General features: G+C 39.5%; 1 protein-coding gene across 1 annotated transcript in view; it reads left to right on the top strand.

Moving 5' to 3' along the window:
• UNC5D (unc-5 netrin receptor D) overlaps window positions 1–19,951 on the top strand; it is a 531,015-nt gene extending 511,064 nt beyond the window's left edge. Inside the window, 2 exon segments of the mRNA XM_025426288.3 lie at window positions 1,091–1,269; window positions 13,242–19,951. Of these exon segments, the coding sequence (XP_025282073.1) occupies window positions 1,091–1,269; window positions 13,242–13,446 (384 nt within the window). The 3' untranslated portion in view covers window positions 13,447–19,951.
• Window positions 19,952–21,578: the final 1,627 nt, after the last annotated feature.

Here is a 21,578-nt window from a genome sequence, read left to right as displayed (position 1 = left end):
GTCACTCTCAGCTCCTAGGGGATGCCCTTGGACCCTAGCCCCCTATCCTGCTCTATGGACAGTTCACAGCCTTGCTGTTTGTTTTCTACCAGGCCAGCAGGAGAGTTGCCTCCAGATAAGAGCTGCCTCTTCTCTCTTCTAAGGCCTGATTAGGTCAGGCCCACCCAGGAAAATCTCTCTTGGTCAACTCATAGTCAACTGATTATAGAGGCCTTAGTGACATTTACAGAAACCCTTGTGACTTGTAGCATATCATAGTTGCAGGAAGGATTCAGTCAGATACTTTTCAGGCTTTAAAATTCTGTTGGTTCACATAAACTTATCAGCAGCCACTTTAATTTGACCAATGTCTATATGGTTTTATGTTGGAGATGATGATCTGATTTCTGGCATGCACTGAAATAACCAGTCCTCCCTGGATCTCTAAATCAGAAGGCAGGGGTGGGAAGACAGCAGGCAGAAGCCGGCCAGCCTGTGCCACTCCACAGGCTCTAGACCTCCTCACTGACTCCTCGCTGGCTTGTATATGACCAAAGCAATGTAATTCTGAAACAAGACCAGAATATTTACTATGGAATCACACACTTCACATCCCAGAACAGGGCAACACAAACTTAAAGTTGATCAGTAAACAATCATTTGCTCTTTGTAGCTTTCCTGTTGGGTACCTGCCCAGCCAGCAGCTTTAATTAGCTTATTCATCTTTGGTCAGCTCTGACTATCACCAGGGTCATTCTTTTCATGGAACTGAAATCTGTCATTTGGGGACTTCTACTGATTCTAGATCCATCCCTGAGAGTAAAAAAAAAAAAAAAAAGGTTTAATTCTGCTGTCACCTGACATCTCCTTGATGATTATGACTCCCTCGAGTGGAAGGCACTGTTGTAAATCTCCAGTTCATGATTCACTAGGCTATTAGAGAAGTTATTTACTATTTTAGAGGAAAGGGGAACATTTCAATGTATGTTACAGAGTCCATGACAGAAGCCAAGCATTTTGTGCATGTGTGTTAACAGATTTTCTTAAAAAAATAAAAGTGTTGACCAGTAACACTTCCATTTAGATCTGACCATGCTTTCTTTGTTTATAGAGTGAAAGAGAAACCATCACTTTCTTTGCACAAGAGGATAGCACTTTCCCTGCACAGACTGGTCCCAAAGCCTTCAAAATCCCCTACTCCATCAGACAGCGGATCTGTGCTACATTTGATACTCCCAATGCCAAAGGCAAGGACTGGCAGATGTTAGCACAGAAAAACAGCATCAACAGGTAATTGGGGGTAAACTTGAAAGAGGTTACTGACAGTTTTGAAAAACAAAGGGGGTTGGGTGCATCCACATGGTTTCCAGACCCTGATGCCTTTATAGATCCCTCTGGCTGTATTTCACGTGAGGCCTAGCTATGTAGCTAGGCAAAGAACAAGAACAGGACCCTGTGTGTGGCATTTCCTTCCACCCACTCTGTCTTTGGGAATGTCATAGAAAAGTCTTACTTTGGTCCTGGTCCATCATTAGATTGGCTAATTTGGCCCACCCAAATGGGGGTAGAGACTGGGTCATCTTGGTACTTGGAGATGCTAGCATGGTCTTGAGCCAGTGATAATAGAAACAAACAAGTAAGCTGCATAAACCCTCTCCCTAGCATCAGACCACCTTATGTGTTATTTAACCTTTAATGGGGACTTGCTCAGCCTACAAAAGTGCAAGTGCATGCCTCTGTGTCAGACTCCCGTTACTATACTAACATTGTAGTTGAGAGTTGAATAGAGAGATTCATAATGGGCTGGATTACTTTCGATGAGAAGAAGCAAGAGTGATGGCATCCCGAGCCGCACCAATGGGCAGGCAACTCCTGCTGGACTTGTAGGATAACTAGCAGGGAGAGGGCCCTGGTCCCCCACCCTGACCTCCCCTTATGCCCCAGAATGATTAGAAAAGAGAACAAGTTTTGCCAGAACCATTTCACATCCCTTCTTCTCTGTTACTCTTTTTTTTTTTCCTTTTTGAGGCAAAGCCTTATTTCCTTACTGTTTGGCTTGCTCTATCATTTCCATTTTGTGTTCTTTATTTTCACAGACATCCTACCTGACTCTTTCTTCTCTGAAGGGGAGGTAGGTGTCTGCCAAGAAATGATAGAGTGCTGTTCCCTGTTTCAAAAGGGATCCAGAATCCAGGAACGAAGGACCCAACTAGAAAGCAGTCAGACTCAGAGAAGAAAATCAGGGAACGATGCATTGCTGTAAAAGAAAATGGAATTTGCAGAGACAGACAAGCCCAGAAAGAATAGATACATTCTTGAGAGTCATATATTGAAAATGAAAGAACACAAAAATGTTTGAGTGTACAGGAAAAAAAAAATTAGGTTGACTATTTCCCAGCAACTTTGACAAAGGAAGAAGATGTCTCATTTATAACCCATGAACACCATGACTATGTCAAGCTCACTTTCTGATCACCCACAGGGACAAGAATGAAAAACCTGAGAATAAGAATTTGGTTTGCAAAGAAAAAAGGGTAGGCGGTGGATGGGACCCTGTAAGGCATCCTTGGTTCTACAACCCCATACCAATCTGCCTCAACACATTACTTACCATTCCTATTTCCTTCTCCACAAATGCAATTTGTAGAATTCGAACTACATCAACTCCTTAGTCCATTCTGGCCATGAGAGTTTATGATTTTTAATTCACCAATCACATGAAAATAATTGCCACAAAGGATCTATGGATCCACAGAAGTTATGGTTCATTTGCTGAATGAGTCTACACTCATTCCTGCCTTTTTCCTTTCATTCTCTGCTTACAGTCTTCCTATGAGAACTACGAGTGCCCCAGAATCATCAGTTGTGGCCCTTGCACAGTAGGGAAAATGCATTTCAAACTGGGCGATGAAGGTCAATAGCCTTTCGTGTCTGGGTTCTCACAAGCAGGAAGTGGCTTCATGAGAACAGAATGCCCTTCCAGTGTCCGGGATCCTTATATGTGAATACTTGGTGTGCCTGTTTGCTTGCTCTGGGGTTTCCCTAAGAGCCCTTCTACAGGAAAGCCTACATTTCCTTGACATATGAAATACAAATGACCTACTTTATGCAGTTTCTAACACAGTTCCCAAAAAATGTTGATTTTCAATCATTGTCACTCTTTGCAGTCTTCACTAATAGCAAATGGTGGAGATGGGGGGCATGAATACAAGTAACCTGCTATCTTTCAGTCTTCTTTGGTGGACGTATGCAACTTCAGTGAATGGCAGGTCCTTAACTCTCCCAAAGTAGTCTAACTATGGAATGAGAATGGTTTACATTGAGAATCAGCAAACTTCCTTCTGTTTAAGCAGATAGCAAATAGTTCAGGCCATATAGGATCTGTGATAATTACCATTCAGCCCTGCTTCTTCAGTGAGAATGAGCCAGAGATAATACATGAAACACAGCTATGCCTATTTGTCTAACAAACTTTCTTTATAAAAACAGGCAACAGCTTGCTTTTACCCTATAGAATGTAGTTACCTGACTCCTAATTTAAATAAATCCACCCTCATTTAGTAAAACTTCCATAGGATATTGTAATACCCAGAGATGAGGCTCCTGAGTCAGCTCAGCATCCAAGCTTGGCGGGGGTGGTGGGGAGAGGAACATAGGATAGGACCTGCAGCCTGGTTAGTTCCAGCAGATGGGCCACCAGTGTATTCACAGAAGCAGAGTAGAGGAAAGACTACTGAAAACCACCTTGCACCATGTTAGCTCATTCTCATTTTGCAGAAATTGTCAAGTTCCTTTTAGGTTTTCATTACTGTACCAAAAATCCGTCCTCTCCTACATGGGAAAAAACCTTACGTAACAGAGAAGAATGGGATTTTCAGATGCAACTTGTCACAACTTCCTATCGTGTAACCCCAAATCACTGGCCAGGCTCTCTTATGGTTACAAATAATAGCATGGAACTGATCATTATTGTGTGTTAAAATACAAAAACCTGACATTGTCAGTATGCCAATATCATTGAGCAAGAGAGCTGTCCCATAGCTTGAGATCCCATCAACTCTGGGATCATAAGAGAAAGATGATGACAAAGCACACAGGCTGTTATAGAATTCACCTTCCTTGATCTCATGACAGCACTTTTCACCTGACTCTCCTCACCTCCTTTCAATTTCCAAATCTCCAAAAGCTTGCAAAACCAAAGCCCTCAATTAGGAAGAAAGACTCTTCAAAGGGAATGGAAGGAAGTATTTGCTTTTATTTTATTGCCGTGAAAATGCTCTCATAGCCTCCTTTTGGTGAAATGCAAATGTCACTGATGATAATCTGCCTTTTTGCCAAACAAGTTTCTACTTAGATCTGAATAGGGGAAAAGACTTGGAATATCAAGTGAAAGGCTTAGCAATGGATGAGAATGTGAGAAATGTCAGTGGTGTGTGCGATGAGGCGGCAACACAGGTGGCCTTGCAACTTGCCTGGCATATGGATCCCGCCAAAGAAGCTCCACAGCCTAGCAAAGAATGTCATAGAGAACAGTTGCAATTATAGATTCTGTGAGCAAACTTTGACTATTACTCAGAGTCCATACTTGCTGCATTTCAAAGCTGAGATTACACATTTGTTCTCTAAATTCAGCTGCAACAACCCTCTACTTCAGTGCTCCTGGCCCCCATGTGATTGGTAGGTGGGTAGCACTGAGAAATAAAGAATTGATGGCATGGAAGTAGATGGTGGGGAGTATCGCTAAGGACCAAACAGATTAATGTTGGAAACTAACTGCTTCAGCCAAAAGATTTCTCCCATATCTAAACTTCCATAGCACTTTATATTGTGATGACCACACTCTGTATTCTCACTTGTGGCTAAACCCACCAAGATGGTATTCTCTACTTACAGGGAAAATTCAGTAATCTTTAAATGAATGACATGAACTCTTTTATTGGATACTAATGATGCTTGACCTCAGAAACTTCTTTCCTAATAAATAGAATTGATAGGAATAATCATCAAAGGATTTTGAAAATTGATCTCAAAGGAAAACAGTTCACAGGGCTAACATTAGAGAGGATTCCTGTCTTTGCTCTCAGCTCTTACACAGTCCCCGAAATTCTGCTGTTAGATCATGCTTCTTTAAGGCCTCATGATTTTCATATTCCAGAAACCCTTGTGAAAACACAGCCAGCTTGACCATGTTGCTATGGGAACAGCTGCTGGATAAAGAGCATGAGATATGGGAGTGTGAGCGGAGGGGAAGCAGCCGAGATGGAAGAGAGGGTGCCAAGGTGGAAAGAAGCACATAATTACATCTTATTAACGGTTTTTCATAATAGTACGCAGTTGAACCTTGAACAACACAGTTGAACCTTTGAACTGCACAGTTCACTTATATGTGGATTTCCCCCCTAAATGTGCTATAAATGTATTTTCTCTTCCTTATGATTTTCTTAATAACATTTTCTTTTCTGTAGCTTACTTCATTATAAGAATACAGTCTATAATACACATAGCATACAAAATATGTGTAAGCTGCTTATGTCATCAGGAAGGCTTCTAGTCAACAATAGGCTAGTAATAGCTTAAGCTTTGGGAGAATCAAAAGTCATACTGAATTTTCGACTGTATGGTGGGGTGGGTGGGGAGCTAACTCCCCACATTGTTCAAGGGTTAACTGAAACATATTTCTCATTGGTCAGAGGTTAAAATAGTTCATTTTGGCCGTTAATGTTCATTGGTGATGGTGTAGCAATTGCGAGCAAATTTCTCAAACCTCATGGCTGATAAGCCTCGCTATATAACTAGTTTTGCCACCAGGCCCTCTAATGAGAAACAGAATCTTCTCCTATTGAGGTCATATCCTTTCATTCCCTCTGTCCACCTTCTTAATTGGATATACAGGAACAGTGAAATGGCCAGAGGACAGTGGAAGAGGACAGAGGAAGGTCACAAGGCAGCTTCCTCATCTGTCTTGGAATAACTGTTGAGAATTCACCAGAAGTAGAGCAGCCCCAGTACCAGCTGCCTTTTGAGGTGAGAGAGGAAGAGGAGAACAAAATCCATACAGGATGCCTGCTTCCCAGGCAGGTCACTGAGAGGGGGGTCATGCAGTGACCATGGAGACTAGCTGTTTTCATTCCCGTGGTTTGGGATTTACTGTGAGGACACCAAACTCCGCTTTGGTGTGCCGGCTAGAGGCTAGAAAACACATCCTTACCTTTAAGTAATAAAAATGGATGTGAGGCTGTCATTTCCCAAACAAAACCACCTTTATGACTCTTCCAAGGGAAGTTAATATACAGAGGGATAGCATTACACAAGTCCTTGGAAGCAAATAGAGTGACATCCAAATCAGATTTTCTGCTTGTAGCCCAGGAGGCTTATGGAGGCAGTGAAATGCGAAGAGTCTTTAGAGTGAGCCTTCACAACCCAACATGGCAAAGTGGTGGGTGTTTGCATTTCGTTCCACCGAGGTCAATGACTCCTGAAACTGCCCACTAATGTGAAGCTGAAACAGCCTTGGGACAAGTGTAGCCACGAACTAGCTATATACCATCCTAAAAGTGGCAGGTGTCCATCCTAAAGGCAATGTGGAAAAGAAACTTCTTAATGTTCCTCTGAGAGAATCAAAGCCATGCTCCCGCCAGCCCCAGGGGCCTGTAACAAGGGCAACTACATTCCTTCTAGGCAAGGGGCGAGTTTGTGCTGGTTTAGGAAGGAATAACAGGCTACCCGCCCCCCCCTTAGGCTAATAGAGTTTTCAGAGAAGACGGACATGCCAAGGCCCTTTTTTAATTGTCTAAATAATCTCCTTCAGAAGAGCAGTCTCCAACAGTTCTGAAAAATACTGGCAGCATCAGTATGCCTGAATGTGATGTTTGCATCATTTGAGAAAATTAAATTATAGGAAGGACTTTAACCTAATTCATTAGAGTATCCTTTAAGAGATTAACTGTTTCTTTTCAGTGATTTGCAAGGTTTTAGCGAAACACATACTGAGTATTTTGCAAAGGGAGAAGTCTAAATATTTCCTTTTTCCTCTTTTTTCTTAAATAATTGATTTATTTATTCATGAGAGATACAGAAAGAGGCAGAGACATAGGCAGAGGGAGAAGCAAGCTTCCTATGGGGAGCCCGATGTGAGACTCAATCCCAGGACCCAGGATCACAACTTGAGCCAAAGGCAGATGCTCAACCACTGAACCACCCAGACACCACTGACACTTCTTTTATTCAGCATTAACACAGTGGTCTTCTGTTGGGAACAAATGGGTGGTCAATGTCCTTCATCCTCACAATGCTGAAAATGTCTCAAGGTTATGAGGGGGAAAATTAGTTTCAATGATACCTCTTTTTCCTTGATCTTTCCCGATTCAAAGAAAACTAAAAATTCGACTTGGTAGTTTTCATTGTCCTTCACTTCCAAATATGACGAATTGTCATAGACAATGTCATCCTGTCAGGAATGAAATTGGAGAATTGAACACAGGGTCTACAGCCAGCCTTGTTCTCTGGCAACTCACGGGTGGCCCTGAAAGCTCCAGGTCTTTAAATGTTTGACGAAGAAGAAGAAGAAGAAAGGAGAAGGAGAAGGAGAAGAAAAAAAGAAGAAGAAGGAAGAAGAAGAAGAAAGAAAGAAAAAGAAGAAGAAGAAAAAGAAAAAGAAAAAAGCCTTGTTTTTCTCCTTCAAGAACCAGTTAATAGAATAGACAAAAAGAAATACTAAGGGGAATTTCATTGTCAAATTAATTGCCCTCAAAGGATTAATGCACCTGTTTTTAAGGCAAGACAGTGGAACTCCATGGTTTCCATTGCCTGGACCCTGTCCTTGTGGGTGCCAGCTGCCTTTCTCTTGAAGGCAAGGGGACGCGAGGCAGAGATGGTATCATGGCCTGCATCTTTTAGCCTTTAGAAAATGAAACACCGACTTGACTCTCTCCCAAGGGTAGCTTTGCGGTTTGTTGAGTACCCAAGTGAGGTTGAAATTTGGGGATGGAAGCCTGATGGAAGGAACAAGCACTGGTGTTGTGTCCAATACTGCTGTTCAATATGAATGGCTTTTCTCCTCTCTTGGCCTCGAAAGAACCATACGGAAGGTTGGTTTGGGTCACAGAGGCTTTCCTTAAATGAGACAATTAGGATGATAGCCGGGACATTAATATTTTTGCATGAGGGCTATGTTTCACTTCCCAACTTGGCACTAATGACAGGATTAGGCACAGTTCCTATAAATGATGGCTCCCGCTTTGTTAGAGACAGCCAAACTTCGTTTTCACTTTCTATACGACAAGCCTACTTGAGAAGATATTTTTTAAATTGGCTTTTTAAAGGCTAACACAATTCAGGTAACTTAGATGTAAACAGCAAGTTTGTAAACTATAAACATGGTCGGTGCCTCTCATGTCACAGGTACAAATGCCCCTCCCCCTTCTACTTGAAGGCGTTGGGTGAAATCCTAAATTCTGCATGAATTTGCAGCATTCCCCTGCCATGAGGGTGTCTTCTGTGCTAACCACGACATTCAGCTGCAGTTCTAATGTGGTTCCCCAACTATATTTCGGTAGGAAATCCATTCTCCCAGTTAATGACAAAGAAGAGCTCACAGCTTGCGATCAGCCCCCATCATAGCAGGATTCAGAGTTTGTTATCTGGAATTCAGTATGAATTTAGTATGAAAGGGAGGCCCTTCCTTGTAGGCAACACACACAACCTGACAGAAGAACACGGAGCCAGGCCAACTCCAGTGTGAGCGCACTGTGCCCTTGGGATATTTTCCCTGGGCCTCAGACCTGTGCCTCCTTGCCTCCCATCTCCTACTCTGCACCCCAGGACTCTTATCTCTGTGTTAACTGATTGAAGATTTGTAAATCCTGGAGATATTTACATTTGAATGCTGCTTTCTAGTACTTAAGAAAAGGCACTATCTCTGAATTTTCAGGAGAGGGACAACCAGCCACTTTTCCTTTTCAGAAAACTAGCCCTCCGTATGATGGGATATAAAGATATTGGATCATGATCCCTTCATTCTCCCCTCCTCCTCGCATGCAAAAAAAGGAAACAGAAGGCACAGTCATGATTTCCAGAAATACTCAAATTTTAACCTAATCTCCATGATTAGCTTAACATGGTTATTAACTTGAAGATGTATTTTGAAAACTGGGATTCTGTATAAAAATTTGGTTTTTGACCATATACACCATTATAGGTTGGCCTGTGTCTAGCTAGTGAAATTGCTAAGGTAAAGATTCATGCTCCCAGTTCTGTCCTGGCTTCCACCTAAAGCATGGGATTTTAATTGAGGATGAGGGATGGGGATAGGAAAGTCTCAGAGGAAAGTCATCATGTAATAACAACACCAATCCCCACACCCCCAGAACTCAGGTGAATAGAAGGCATGTAGGCTTAATGAAACAAAATTAAATTTCACAAGCCATTATTACTCAATAAACTTAAGACGGATAAATTTGTCCAACTGTCTTAGCATGTATTTTTTTTTTATAGTTTACTATTTTAGTGGGAGTTCCAAATGAAAAGATAAAGCCATTCAATCTTCAAAGCTTAGGACAAATAAACCTGAAGACCTAGAAGGATTCTAAAGTAATTCCTAAAATTTAAGAGTAATCTTATCTGCATAATATACAGCATCTTTATGACACCACAAAAATAAAAATCCCATTTTTTTAAAAATAACTTCAGTCTATCAGAATTCAAAAAGGCTACGACAAAAGGTCACCCAGAGTTCAGAATGTAAAAAGATTAATAATTTGAAGCATCTAAGACCAGAATAAACATTCGGTTCTTTAAACATATTTCAAAGAGAAAGAAAAAAATAAGTTTTATTTTGAGGCATCCACTTAAATTTCAGGACTACTACTTTTGCTAAATGTTCTGGTTTCATTAAAAAAAATCAAAGACAATCAGAAAATTGCTTAATACCAACTATTGCTATGAATTCTATTCTCTAGTAGTAATAATATTCCCTGAATTGTGTGTGCTAGTGTCCAAATGCACCACCATTATGAAGAGAAATGGGTCACATAGGTTGGGATCAGAATAATTTCAAAAGGGCAGTATGGAAACAACCAAACAGATGCATGGTATACAAATTTTCAGAACAAAACAAAAATCAGTGCATTTGCACATATATAACCAGTTAAAATAATCCAACTATCTTGGAGGAGTAGCCTTTTGCATTAGGATTTTAGGATCTTGGGAGTCTGCTTCTCCCTCTGCCTATGTCTCTGCCTCTCTCTCTCTCTCTATCTCTGTGTGACTATCATAAATAAATTTAAAAAAAGGGTTTTAGGATCTTTTATATACTAATTATTCTGGTGTAGACAAGTAAAGGTAATTTAATAGGAGGTCTGTTTATCACAAAGCTAACTGAATCATTTTTAATAAGACTGATTATGTTCCTGTATGTATCTACTAAAATTAAGTGGAATTTGAGATTTGTGTATGTTATGATGAATGTGCTTGTATAGAGTATAAATCTGAGCCATGCTTTGGGGAGCACATTTCACTTGTTACAATATGTTCAGAGACCTGTGCCAAGTGAGAATTATATTTCTGCCTCTCTTGATCACTTAGTTTGCTTTAGCCCTGGCTGCCTATTCACAAATCAGAACATTTGCGGGATTTTTGAGAACCTAATGGCTGACAGGAGCCATTCACCATCCCTGCTCCTCTTCCTCTGGGCAGGTATACTTACTTAGAACACCTTCCCATGCCCACTCCCATACTCACCACAGATTCATGAACTTTTAATATCATGTTAGGACAAAGATTCATCCCGACCTCCAAAGCATATTCTGTACGCCTCTCCCAGAGTTTTATTATTGCATTTTCCTGCCCAGGTCTTCTTGTCATGTCTTGAAATGTCAAAGATCCCTGAACATTTACTGAGGATGAAGCTTTCAAAGTGCTTGAGGCAGGATGTGTAACTTGTGGATTCAACCACTTTAGCCCTCGGGGTACTCATTTTCAAATGCAGCACAAAATGAAAAGTTCAGTCTAATCTTCTCTCAAATCGTTACCACTTCTGGAAATCTAGCTTGGTTGTAAGACAACATAGGAGAGAGATCAGCCCTACAGCCTAAAAGCCAGATCTGGCCCACCACCTGCTTTCCTATAGGCCAGAAGCTAGAAAGGTTTTAGGATTTTTAAATGGTCAGGAAAAAAAAAAAAAAAAAAGAGAAGAATATTGTGTGACATGACAACTGTAAGACATTCCAATTTCAGTATCTGTCAATAAAGTTTAATTACAACGTGGTCATGCTCATTCACATGTATTGTCTATGGCTGCTTTCACACTACCATAACAAAGTTGGCCTCTAAAGTCCACATAAAGACCACATATGACCCCTAAAGTCAAAAATATTTATAATTTGGTCTTCATAGAAATATTTGTCGAGCCCTGGTATAGAAAAAAGCCTAATTTGGGGGTTGAAAAGATCACAAGGATTCTAGTTATTCTAATGGGACACTAGTCCATTGTTTTTCAAGGGCAAATACAAACTATAAACCTTCAATAGAATGATGAGAAATCTATGCTTCTCTTTTTTCTTGTTCTTCTTTTTGAAACAACAATGGAGAACAGAAATATTTATCCATTCCAGGAACAAACATGTGTTTATGGTCTTTATTCTCAAAAGGGAAATGAAGAGATTGTCACACAGCCTACCCAGAGTTAACCCACCCCTACTTTCTCAGTTTGCCTTTTTCTCAGCTATTCCCTCCGTTCTCATTCTGCCTGGATGTTGGGAGGGGTGGGTCAGTTGACTGAACAGACCTAGAGATATAGCAGATTGCTCTACAAACGTTGGCCCTGACCAGGAAGAAGTGACAATATTCAAAACAAAGTTCTTAAATAAAAGGAACCAGAATCCCTTCAATTGTCCAAGCCATTTGATTTGCCATTTCTATTAGTGTAGAAGTAACTATATTTGATTCCAAGTGAGTGGAAGGGGCAAGGGAAATAAGGAAAGAAGATAAAAGAAGCTAGAAAGAACATTTTTAAGCTGGCCTTCTCCCTCTCTCAATCAGATTCAGATGTAGCAGAAAGTATATATAGTACCCTGATATTCATGCTATTTGGCAACCAAACTGGCTTTAAGGAGTCCCTTGAGACCTTTAAATAAAACAGCACTTTATTCACTCAAAATTACTATATGTGTGTGTGGTGCTTGTAAATGGTAATGTGCCCTTAAAAGCGTGTCTTCTCTTCCAAGTGCTCGTTACATGAGTCTACTCTGTGACTGCCGAATGTGGTGAGGGAAAGTAGTGCCATCCTCAAAATACGCAATTCTTGGTTGACTCTCAAAGATCTTTTCAGCTTATCAAAATTTTACCAAAGGTGACATTTCTATCCCTGATGTAAAAGTGCCTATGAAAAATTGTGTGACCTTTAATCTTTTGTGTTGTCTTAATCTTCATCATAGCAGAGTCATTGTCCAAAAGGTTACCATTTGTTTTCACTGAAGATCCTGTATCACCTGAAAAAAAAGCTCATAGCAATTAATTACTCAAGACAATGGATATTGAATAAACACCTCTCATAGTACTATGATAAGGACTATTGCAGAATCAGAAGATTATTAGCTATGATCCTTTCCCTTCAGATGTCTGTAATCATGCTGGGTGGGCAAAACTCACATGAAATATATAACCAACCTATTCATATGAAAATTTAAACACAACAGTAGAAAGAATTCAGAGAAAAAATAAAGCATTTTGAACAAAGAGTGGAGGAGAATTGAACCAGGCATGAACAGGAAAGTACGATCTTGATAAACAGAGGGTAAAGAAGGAAATGGGTCTTCCCAATGGAGAGAATAGATTGAATGAAAGCAAAAAGCAAAGTATTACCTAAGTCAGCATTAATGGCTCAAAGGGCAAAGGAAGACTGAGTATGTCAAAAAGCAAGCAACAACATAAAGAGAAAAGTCAAAAATAAATGTCACAGTATGAGAGATTAAAAAGGTCGTTTGTAATCCCAGTGATACTTTTTATAGTTACAAAGGGGGACAATCTGGAAATACAGGAGTGGTAACCATTTCTGATGCACTGAGTTTGAGGAGGTGGAGAGAGATCAAATCTGAGCAATCCCAACGTCATTTGGAGACCTGTCCCTGGCTCCCATTTACATACTACTCCTATTGTAAGAATATCCACTGCAAGTCATTCTTAATTTCCTTATAGTGATTTTTATTTGTTCTTTAATTCCGTCTTCATTTTTGTTGTTCTTTCTTTCTTTAAATCTCTCTGTCTAGGAATTTGTCTTATTTTGCTACACAAAGTAGTCCATCTGCTGTCATTTTGAACCTGTGGGAAGCTCGTCATCAGCATGATGGTGATCTTGACTCCCTGGCCTGTGCCCTTGAAGAGATTGGGAGGACACACACGAAACTCTCTAACATTGCAGAATCCCAGCTCGATGAAGCCGACTTCAACTACAGCAGGCAAAATGGACTCTAGTCCACGATCGCTCATGAGACAGTGATGGCCAGCTTCTGGACATTTGCTTTAAATGGGAAAGAGACAGCTTTCTGCCCAGTGGCATTTGGAGAATTTGGCCTTCATTTACAATCAGTGAGAATCCCTGGTTGAAGAAACTGAATTTTATATAGGTATAATATGTTAATAGGGAAGAGTACAAGCTCTCTTAAATATAAGAGGGCTCTACTGTCTCATCTGAATCCACACTTGGGTTCACACTTGATGAACTTTCTGAGCTTTGGAGTGGTAAGGATAAAGTGAGGGCATAGTTAGATCAAAGCAATTGTGGGGGAAAGATGAGCTACAATAAAGCCAGGAAGGCAAAGATTGAATCGTGCATGTCTCAAAACAGGTTTTTAATGATGTGCCCCAAAGGGCCAGCTGATTCTGGTACCAGATTGTCAGGCTTGTCTACCAACTGGCATCCAGTGATGTCAACAATCATTGTAAAACTGGCTTTTCTAAGTGAAATGGGGTTGCCAACCCATTCGTAGGACTTTGGTAATGTCAAGGAAGGCATTTAGAATTTAGACTCTGAGTACATCACACCAGCACCGATTCTCTATTTATCCTAACCACTTAATGGAAATAAGATCAGAAGGTAAGATGGACCACAAACTAGTTCTTGCTGTGTATGCCACCTTCATTCTCTCCCAGAGACAAATCTACCCACATTCTTTCTTCCCCTTCCTTACCTAGAACATAGGAGTGGTTTCAAGGAGGCTAATTACTTCTCAATATGGAAATTTACTTCTCCTAACTCAACAATGCAGAACCCTCTATTCCCAGCCCAGCCACTCAAGGTGCAAAGTGCTATTAGAACACAGCTTATTACTTGGATTTGGGGGGAGGGAGTATCAAATCGAGCCCAAAATAGGACAGGGACTGCAGATGCCAAAGGCCTCAGATAAGCTATAATTCTAGGATAGAGGTGTTGACCCATTCTCTAAACATTTTTATGAGGGGATGAGGGGTCCTGTTCTACTTTTCAATCCAGGTTCTTGAAAATTTCTAGCCACCTTGATACTATGTTGTCACAAAATCTTTCCATAGGGCTATAGGGCATCCTCGTTCTGCTTCTGCTTCTTGGAAAATTAGCAGATAGTCTTTGGTCTAAATGATAGGAGTAAATAGACATGAGGAATAGGTCTACCACAATGTCCCAGAAACCACATGCATTGTTCTGGAAGCTTTTAAGCTCTGATTACTCAACCTCACTAGGTATGCTTTCTCTACAGGATTGTTAATATGGGACTCTTGCTTTATGGTTCTTTAAAAAAAAATAGGCAATGATGTTGTGGAGAATTGAAGTCCACCAATAATTCATGAAACTCACCTTAACATTTTACTCCATCTTTTATCCTATAAAATAGTTTTTGAAAAGATGTCCTGGCAGACTAAAGATGTGCCGATCTGTTCCTGATCATCTTCTGGTGGATGTTTTAATCAGCTGCCCACAATCAGAACAGGCGAGGTCAAGGACCTAGATTATCTACAAGACTGATCAGCTACTTAGAGGCTGGCTACATTAAAATAAAATCTAGTCAGGGAATGGGGGTGTTGGGGAGTACTTGGCAATGGGGTTATGATCAATCTTTTTTTTTAATGTTTTTGTAAGTCTCATGTAAAACAAAACAAAACAAAACAAAACATAAATCTCCACTGAAGTAAAAAAGGCCTAGAGATAGGTGTAATTTATAAAACCATGAGTAAGGCATTAGCAACTCTTGAATGCATTAGCCATTTTCTCTAACTAATGTGTGGTATAGGTCTCCTATATTGGATGAAAGGCTTTGCTACATGAAATTCAAAAGCATCTTGCTTTTCTCAGGAGCCAAAGGCATATCATATAGAACAAACAAATCCTCTTAGAACTGCTGAGCATATTTTCAAAATACCTCTCTAGATCAAGCAAAGACCCTTTTGCTAACGTGCTCTACTTATTTATTCCTTCTGATGAGCAAAGAGAAAGCAGAAGAGGGTAAATCATCTGACACCCTTGCTAGCATTTCTGGAAGAGCAAGAATGTTGCTCTTCCAGAGAACAACGTTGAAATTGATGGTCAGTCACCCAAAGTAAACTAGAGAGTTTATTGGCATGGTAGTATACAGAAAGAAGCTGCGTTGATTTTAATAATAATTTGCAGGAAACATCAGAGAGAACTTTTGTAAGTTTCCACCTTGGAGGACTTTTGTTTTAAAACAAACCATCCTACCCATTTTTCCTTTTCCTTTATAACTGGCCTTATATGATTGCTTCATATAACCCGAGAATCCACATAGATCCTTTTTAGATCTGATATGTTTTTAATATCTTAAAAAATTTAATATCTTCCCTAGAATCTAGATCATTTTAAGCTAAGAGATTATCATCCACCCCTCAACGTCTAGAATTTCCAACCATGGACTTTTTTTTTTTTTTTTCTGGTGGGAGGGTGGCTTGATTTTTATAAATTCACAAGATCATCATACCATATTGAACAACAAAGGAAGCAAATTAACACAATTCGCTGCTGACTTCAGCCTAAGGTTCGAATCCATCTTTCAACCTATTTTACTCCTTCTTTTCATTTCTTTTATTTCTGCTAGCATCCTACATAGGATTTCTACAGGAATATGTGAAATTCTGTGGCTGTTGCACATCAGGATCCTATTTTACAGTAGAATTCCAAAGGGAACCTATGTTTGCGAGATTTACCGACATGGTTGGGGAGTCGGGGTGTCAGGGAAGAGCGGAAATCACAGATCAGATGGACTTCACTGACACTTGAACTTGTGGTTACTCACTGTGACCTTAAACCCTTTTTCTATTTTAATATTTTCCCATCACAACACCAATGCCCCTCTAGAAAGAGATTCACTTGTCAGTACATGTGCTTACCTTAGAAGTCTTATTGTCCTAGTGTAAAAGGAACCAACACATGAAAAATGGGCTTGAATACTTGGCAGGTTGCTTAAAATTTTTACAAAATATCCCATTTAGTGCCAAATCTTTCAGTCCTCAAAGGCATTTAAGTCTAATGGTCATGCTTTAAACAGGACTTCAAATTATGCCACCAAAAGGTACACTTCACAGCTGTACCAGACTGCCGCTGCATCGTAAAGTTAATTTACAGTTTTTACAACATTGCTTGTGCAGTCTTACCAGTTTACATCAAAATCCTTTAAGCCAAAAGGAAGCTCACTCTATGGATTTAAATGCAAACTTCATTTACTGGTGCAGAAAGTCTCGTAAAACTCAGATGTACTCCCACAAAAATTTTATTGGCCTTTTTGTAAGAGATGAATAGGAATTGACACAATTCTCTTTAAAGAGGGGAAATTTTCTCTCTCTTATTATTTTTATCTCCAGCTGCAGGTGTTCTCCTGTGCCATGGTCCCTACGTTTTTCTTTCAGTTGACTTTGAGAAGGGTTATTAAGTCAGATGACTAAACCAGGGTTCTCTTTGGATTAAAAGTTCTGGATTCGTTGCCCCTATTTTCCTTGAGAAAAATTCTCAACATCACAAAGTGGAATATGAAAATGGTATATAGATCTTCCTCGACTTATGATGGGGTCATGTCCTCACAAACCCATCGTAAGTCAAAAATATAGTTAAATCAAAAATACCACAGCCGATAGCCTAGCTGATGCACACTCAGACCATGGGCATTAGCCTCAAGTTGGGCAAAATCATCCAACACAAAGCCTGCTTTGTAAGGAAGTGTCGAAAATCTCATGTCATTGATCAAATACTGTACTGAAACAAACAACGGAATGGTTGCCAGCATCCTGCTGGTCTACCCTTGAGATGTCATGGCTGACCAGGTGGGGGGCGGTGGCTGCCCGGGGCCCAGCCAGCATCACGGGAGAGTCATCCCTCATATCGCTAGCCCAGGAAAATATCCAGATTCAAAGTTGCTAGGACAGTTTCTACTGAATACCTATCACCTTTGGACCATCGTATAAAGTCAGAACATTGTCAGTTGAACTGTCATAACTGGGGGACCATCTGTAATGGATTTTAGATAGTATTCTCCACTTGCCAAACCTCTGGCAAATTTACCCATGGATTTCAAACTGTGAGAAGATCATTGAACGTGCTTGCTTTTCCTTTTGCCATTTTCACCACAATCCCTTAGTCCTTCTGTAAAGGTGTGAAATAATCACTCTCAGATGTGGTGAAGGTGAAATTCCCTCCAAGGTCTCTGTCCCAGATCTGGGAAGGTCATGGGAACCTGACGGGGCTGAAATACTTGCTTCTTATGGCCCCTCATGGGGCCCATTTCCATTACTTTTCCTCATGAAACATTGCAAAGTTCTGAATCCTGGTATCTCCCATTGACCGGACTAGGGGTCACATCTGCAGCAAATGGGAGAGCAAAATGTTGTCCTACAGATAGTGACAAAATTTTATTAGCCCTTCAGTGTTAGTTGCCATAGCGCTGTATTTGAAAAATCGATGCTGTAGCCAAAAGCTGAACGGCCACCCTTTTCCGCAGCTTCCACTGTTTTGTCTGCATAGAGTTTTCCTGAACTACAAGCAAAATGTATTTTGTCGAATGTCACAAAGTGAAAATGTTGCTAATATTAGACGTGTTACATATTTTGTGTTTTTACTTTCCATACTCTTTCAAAAGCTGCAGTTCTAAAAGCTGTTTGGCTGTATGGACAGCATGTGGTGTTCTTTGCAAAAGCAATTCTAGGAGAGCCAGCGTCTACCATGGACTCCTCACATCCCCATTCCAGGGTCATCAGCAAAAGAGCAAAATGGCAATTTTGTGTGCTATGTTTTTTTTCAAAAGATAAAAAGGGGATGGAAATTAGACCTGGCTGTTAGTCACTAGTGTGTAGTACTGTGATCTGAAGTAGGAAATTTAACTCACATAGAATAATTGTGGTGTTTGAAGCAGCTACTTTGCTTTTTCCTTTTGCTGTGAAGATCATGGATTTGGAATGTCCTCATGAGGTGGACCTAAGACAGTGACAGTGAACTTCATGTCTTAGGGTCCACCCTCCATCTGAACCCAAAGATTAAAAAGGCAGTAAGCTTCATGTTTAGGCCTAAGCTTAAAAATATCCTCCCCCACCCCTATGATTGAGTTGGGCAGAGGATACATCCTCCTTTCCAAAAAGTTACCGCCTTGAATTATAAAATGGATCACTAAATTGGGTAAAGTAACTCTTGCATGAGTGGAAATGTGTGTTAAGTACTTTTACAAAAAAGGCATGATTGTGACAGAAATGTCCTTTTGCCTCAAATCTTGCTAACCCCAAAGAGTGTTTCCCTATTGCAGGCATTATTTACATACAAATTCCAAAATGGCATAAATTGTATAAGTACCTTCAAATTAAAGAGATACAAGAGGTAGAGATTTAACAATGGTTCTATTGAATTATGGGAAGATGATATTTTAAGGGAATCGTAAGCAGAATATCTTGCCTTATGACCCGCATCACTGAAACAGACATTACAATCACAAATAGATCTAATAATTCCAATATCCCTCCATTAGCGAACTCTGATGATGCTAAAGTAAGATCACCTCTTACAGGGAGGCTGTGATCTAAGCTTCATCAGAGTGTAGTTAAAAAATTTCAATCAGAAACCCTCTAGAGGGACCAGTCTCAATCATGCAGGCCCTTCCCATTCAACACATTTCTATAAGAAGGTGAAACTCATTGTGGGAATTTTCTGGTCAGGAAAACAATTCTCTCCTTTCTAAATTGGAATTAAGACAGATTTTAAATTTCCCATTCTTCACAGTTGTTTCTAATTGGTACACGCAAGACAGTGTCCCCCCAGAAATAGTGCAGATAGAAGCAATTAGAGGAAAACTGGCTTATTCTCCTGACCCAAACTCAACAAATCTGAGTAACTGTTTACCTCCATTTCTGTATGAAGAACTTTAAAACAAATTTCGTTTTCTTCTGTTTATTTTGGGAAAGTACATGGAGGAGGAGGGGTGGTTTTTTTCGTGATTCATATCTCCAACCCATACCACTCTCAACTTTTATTTGATGTGTTCAAAGCCAGAAGAAAAAAAAAAAAAAAAAAAAGCAGAACGGAACACTTAAATTGACATGAAGCTGAAGGAGTGAGCAAGCCAGAGGAGAGTTTGAATAAAGCATGGCCTTGGCTTCATACCACACTTTTTGTGCCTTGTATTATCAATGTAAATTCTGAATGTTGTACAGTAAATACTTGGATGGACTTCTTAGAAAAGGCTGCACTGGCTTCTTTTTCAGCACATGTACATATCTATAAATATATATACATATATATTTGGTAATGCCAAACAGCTGTGTTATATTGTACTGAACAAAATGGACCGTTTGGATGTTTTATGTAGAGTTTGCAAAAAAAAAAAACAAAAAAAAAACAAAAAAAAAACAACAACAAACAACTGGATGGTTACAGACTTTTCAAGATAAATGTACAGACGTAAATTACCGCATATCAGTTATTTATGAATAAAGAGTCTTTTATTGACATTTTAGGATATCCATGAGTGGAAATTTGAAATCTTCCTAAGGAGTACCCCCTCTATATACTTTCTGCTACATCCTAGCAGGAACTGGAATTCCCTCTACATCAAGGACAGTTTCCAAGTACCTATTAACGTATTGAACCTAATTTCTCCTTGTGGCCTCAAGAATTAGACCCCACGAAGCTACTGGAAACAAAAATGAGATTATCTCCTATGGTTCTCAACCCAACCACCACCGTGCATACACACAAGTTAGGGCGTAGTTTTACAAACCATGAGAGAATCCCAACCTAACGTAATTGAGATATCATTCACCTTAGACCTCAAAATGCTTGGGTTATTTTTTACAGACACTATAGAAATTTTCTGCCTTTTCATGGGAAAAATGCTACAAAAATAAGTACAATGTTGCACATTGCAGATAGTTTCACTGACTGAATCTGTTTAAAATGTTTTAAAAATGCTGAAGGCTCCCAAGATCCAAAGAATGTAATCATAACTGTTTACAGCGGTCAGAACCAGTTTAAGATGGTTTCTGACGTATTTCAATTAGCCATAAATTAAAAGAAGGCCACAAATTGGTTTAAAACCAGTGTTTTCCAAAATTTGTCTTTAAACAAAATACAATTAGCATAGTAAGATAGCAGGCTTTGTACCCCCACCCCTGCTCATTAAATTAAATTTGGAAAACCATCCCTAAAATGAAACTGCATTCTCTAGATTTCTGAAAACCTTTAAGTGTATGATGGATCTAATGTATATGGTGGATCTCTAAAAGAGGAGTGTATATAACATTTTCTAAACATTTTGGACCATGTAATTCTTTTTATGAATCATCTTATAGGACTAGCAGGGATGATAGTATCCACAAAGTGGCTGTGAGAGGTTCCAATGCTTTAAAGCTAATTAGAATATATTTAAGTTACTGGTAGAATGAGAATTGGTTTTAATTAACTAGGTAAATCAGTATGATTAGGAAGAACCAAGCCAAAGTTTCAGAACTATTTTAATAGAGCAAATAAATCCAATCTGAGTTGATCGACTATAAAGAATGCTATGGCTGGCAGAGAGATTCAGATACAACTAGCTCATTTGGATAAAAATATATCAGCTTGAGCCTCTAATAAACTGTTCAAAATATTTTTTTTAAGTTTTGTCTGAAAAATGTTTCATCTACCTAGGAACTGGTTCTGAGTGGATTAAGCTACTTTGAGCTAATGTTTGTTCCCTGTAGCCAATATTTATTAGAATTTGATCAAATTTACTCTGATAGGGTTATATATTCATTCAAAAATATTTATTTAGATCTGCCACATGGTAACAAAGCCCGGATTCAAATCCTGCCTGTGTCATTTAGCATTTAATATCAGACAAAATACTTATGTTTCTACTTAAGTATACAGGGATGATAATAGAATTTTAGATTCTTTCCCAAGTGTAAAGATTAAGTGGAAAAAAAAAGATACATGTAAAATCCTTAATGTGGTACTTAATAAGCAACTGAGCATTCACTTTTACCTTATTTTAGAAAGGAAATAGGCATGGTAGTTAACAAAATGTGTTGGAGATCAACACAGGCTACATAGTAATCCTGGAGTCTGCCATTCTCTGGGCATGTGACCTTGGTCAAGAAACTGTCTT

The sequence above is a fragment of the Canis lupus genome, chromosome 16 (assembly GCF_003254725.2).
Source record: "Canis lupus dingo isolate Sandy chromosome 16, ASM325472v2, whole genome shotgun sequence".
Taxonomy (NCBI): Eukaryota; Metazoa; Chordata; class Mammalia; order Carnivora; family Canidae; genus Canis; species Canis lupus.
Note: the sequence above shows the minus strand (reverse complement) of the source record. Positions and strands in the feature narration are given on the sequence as shown.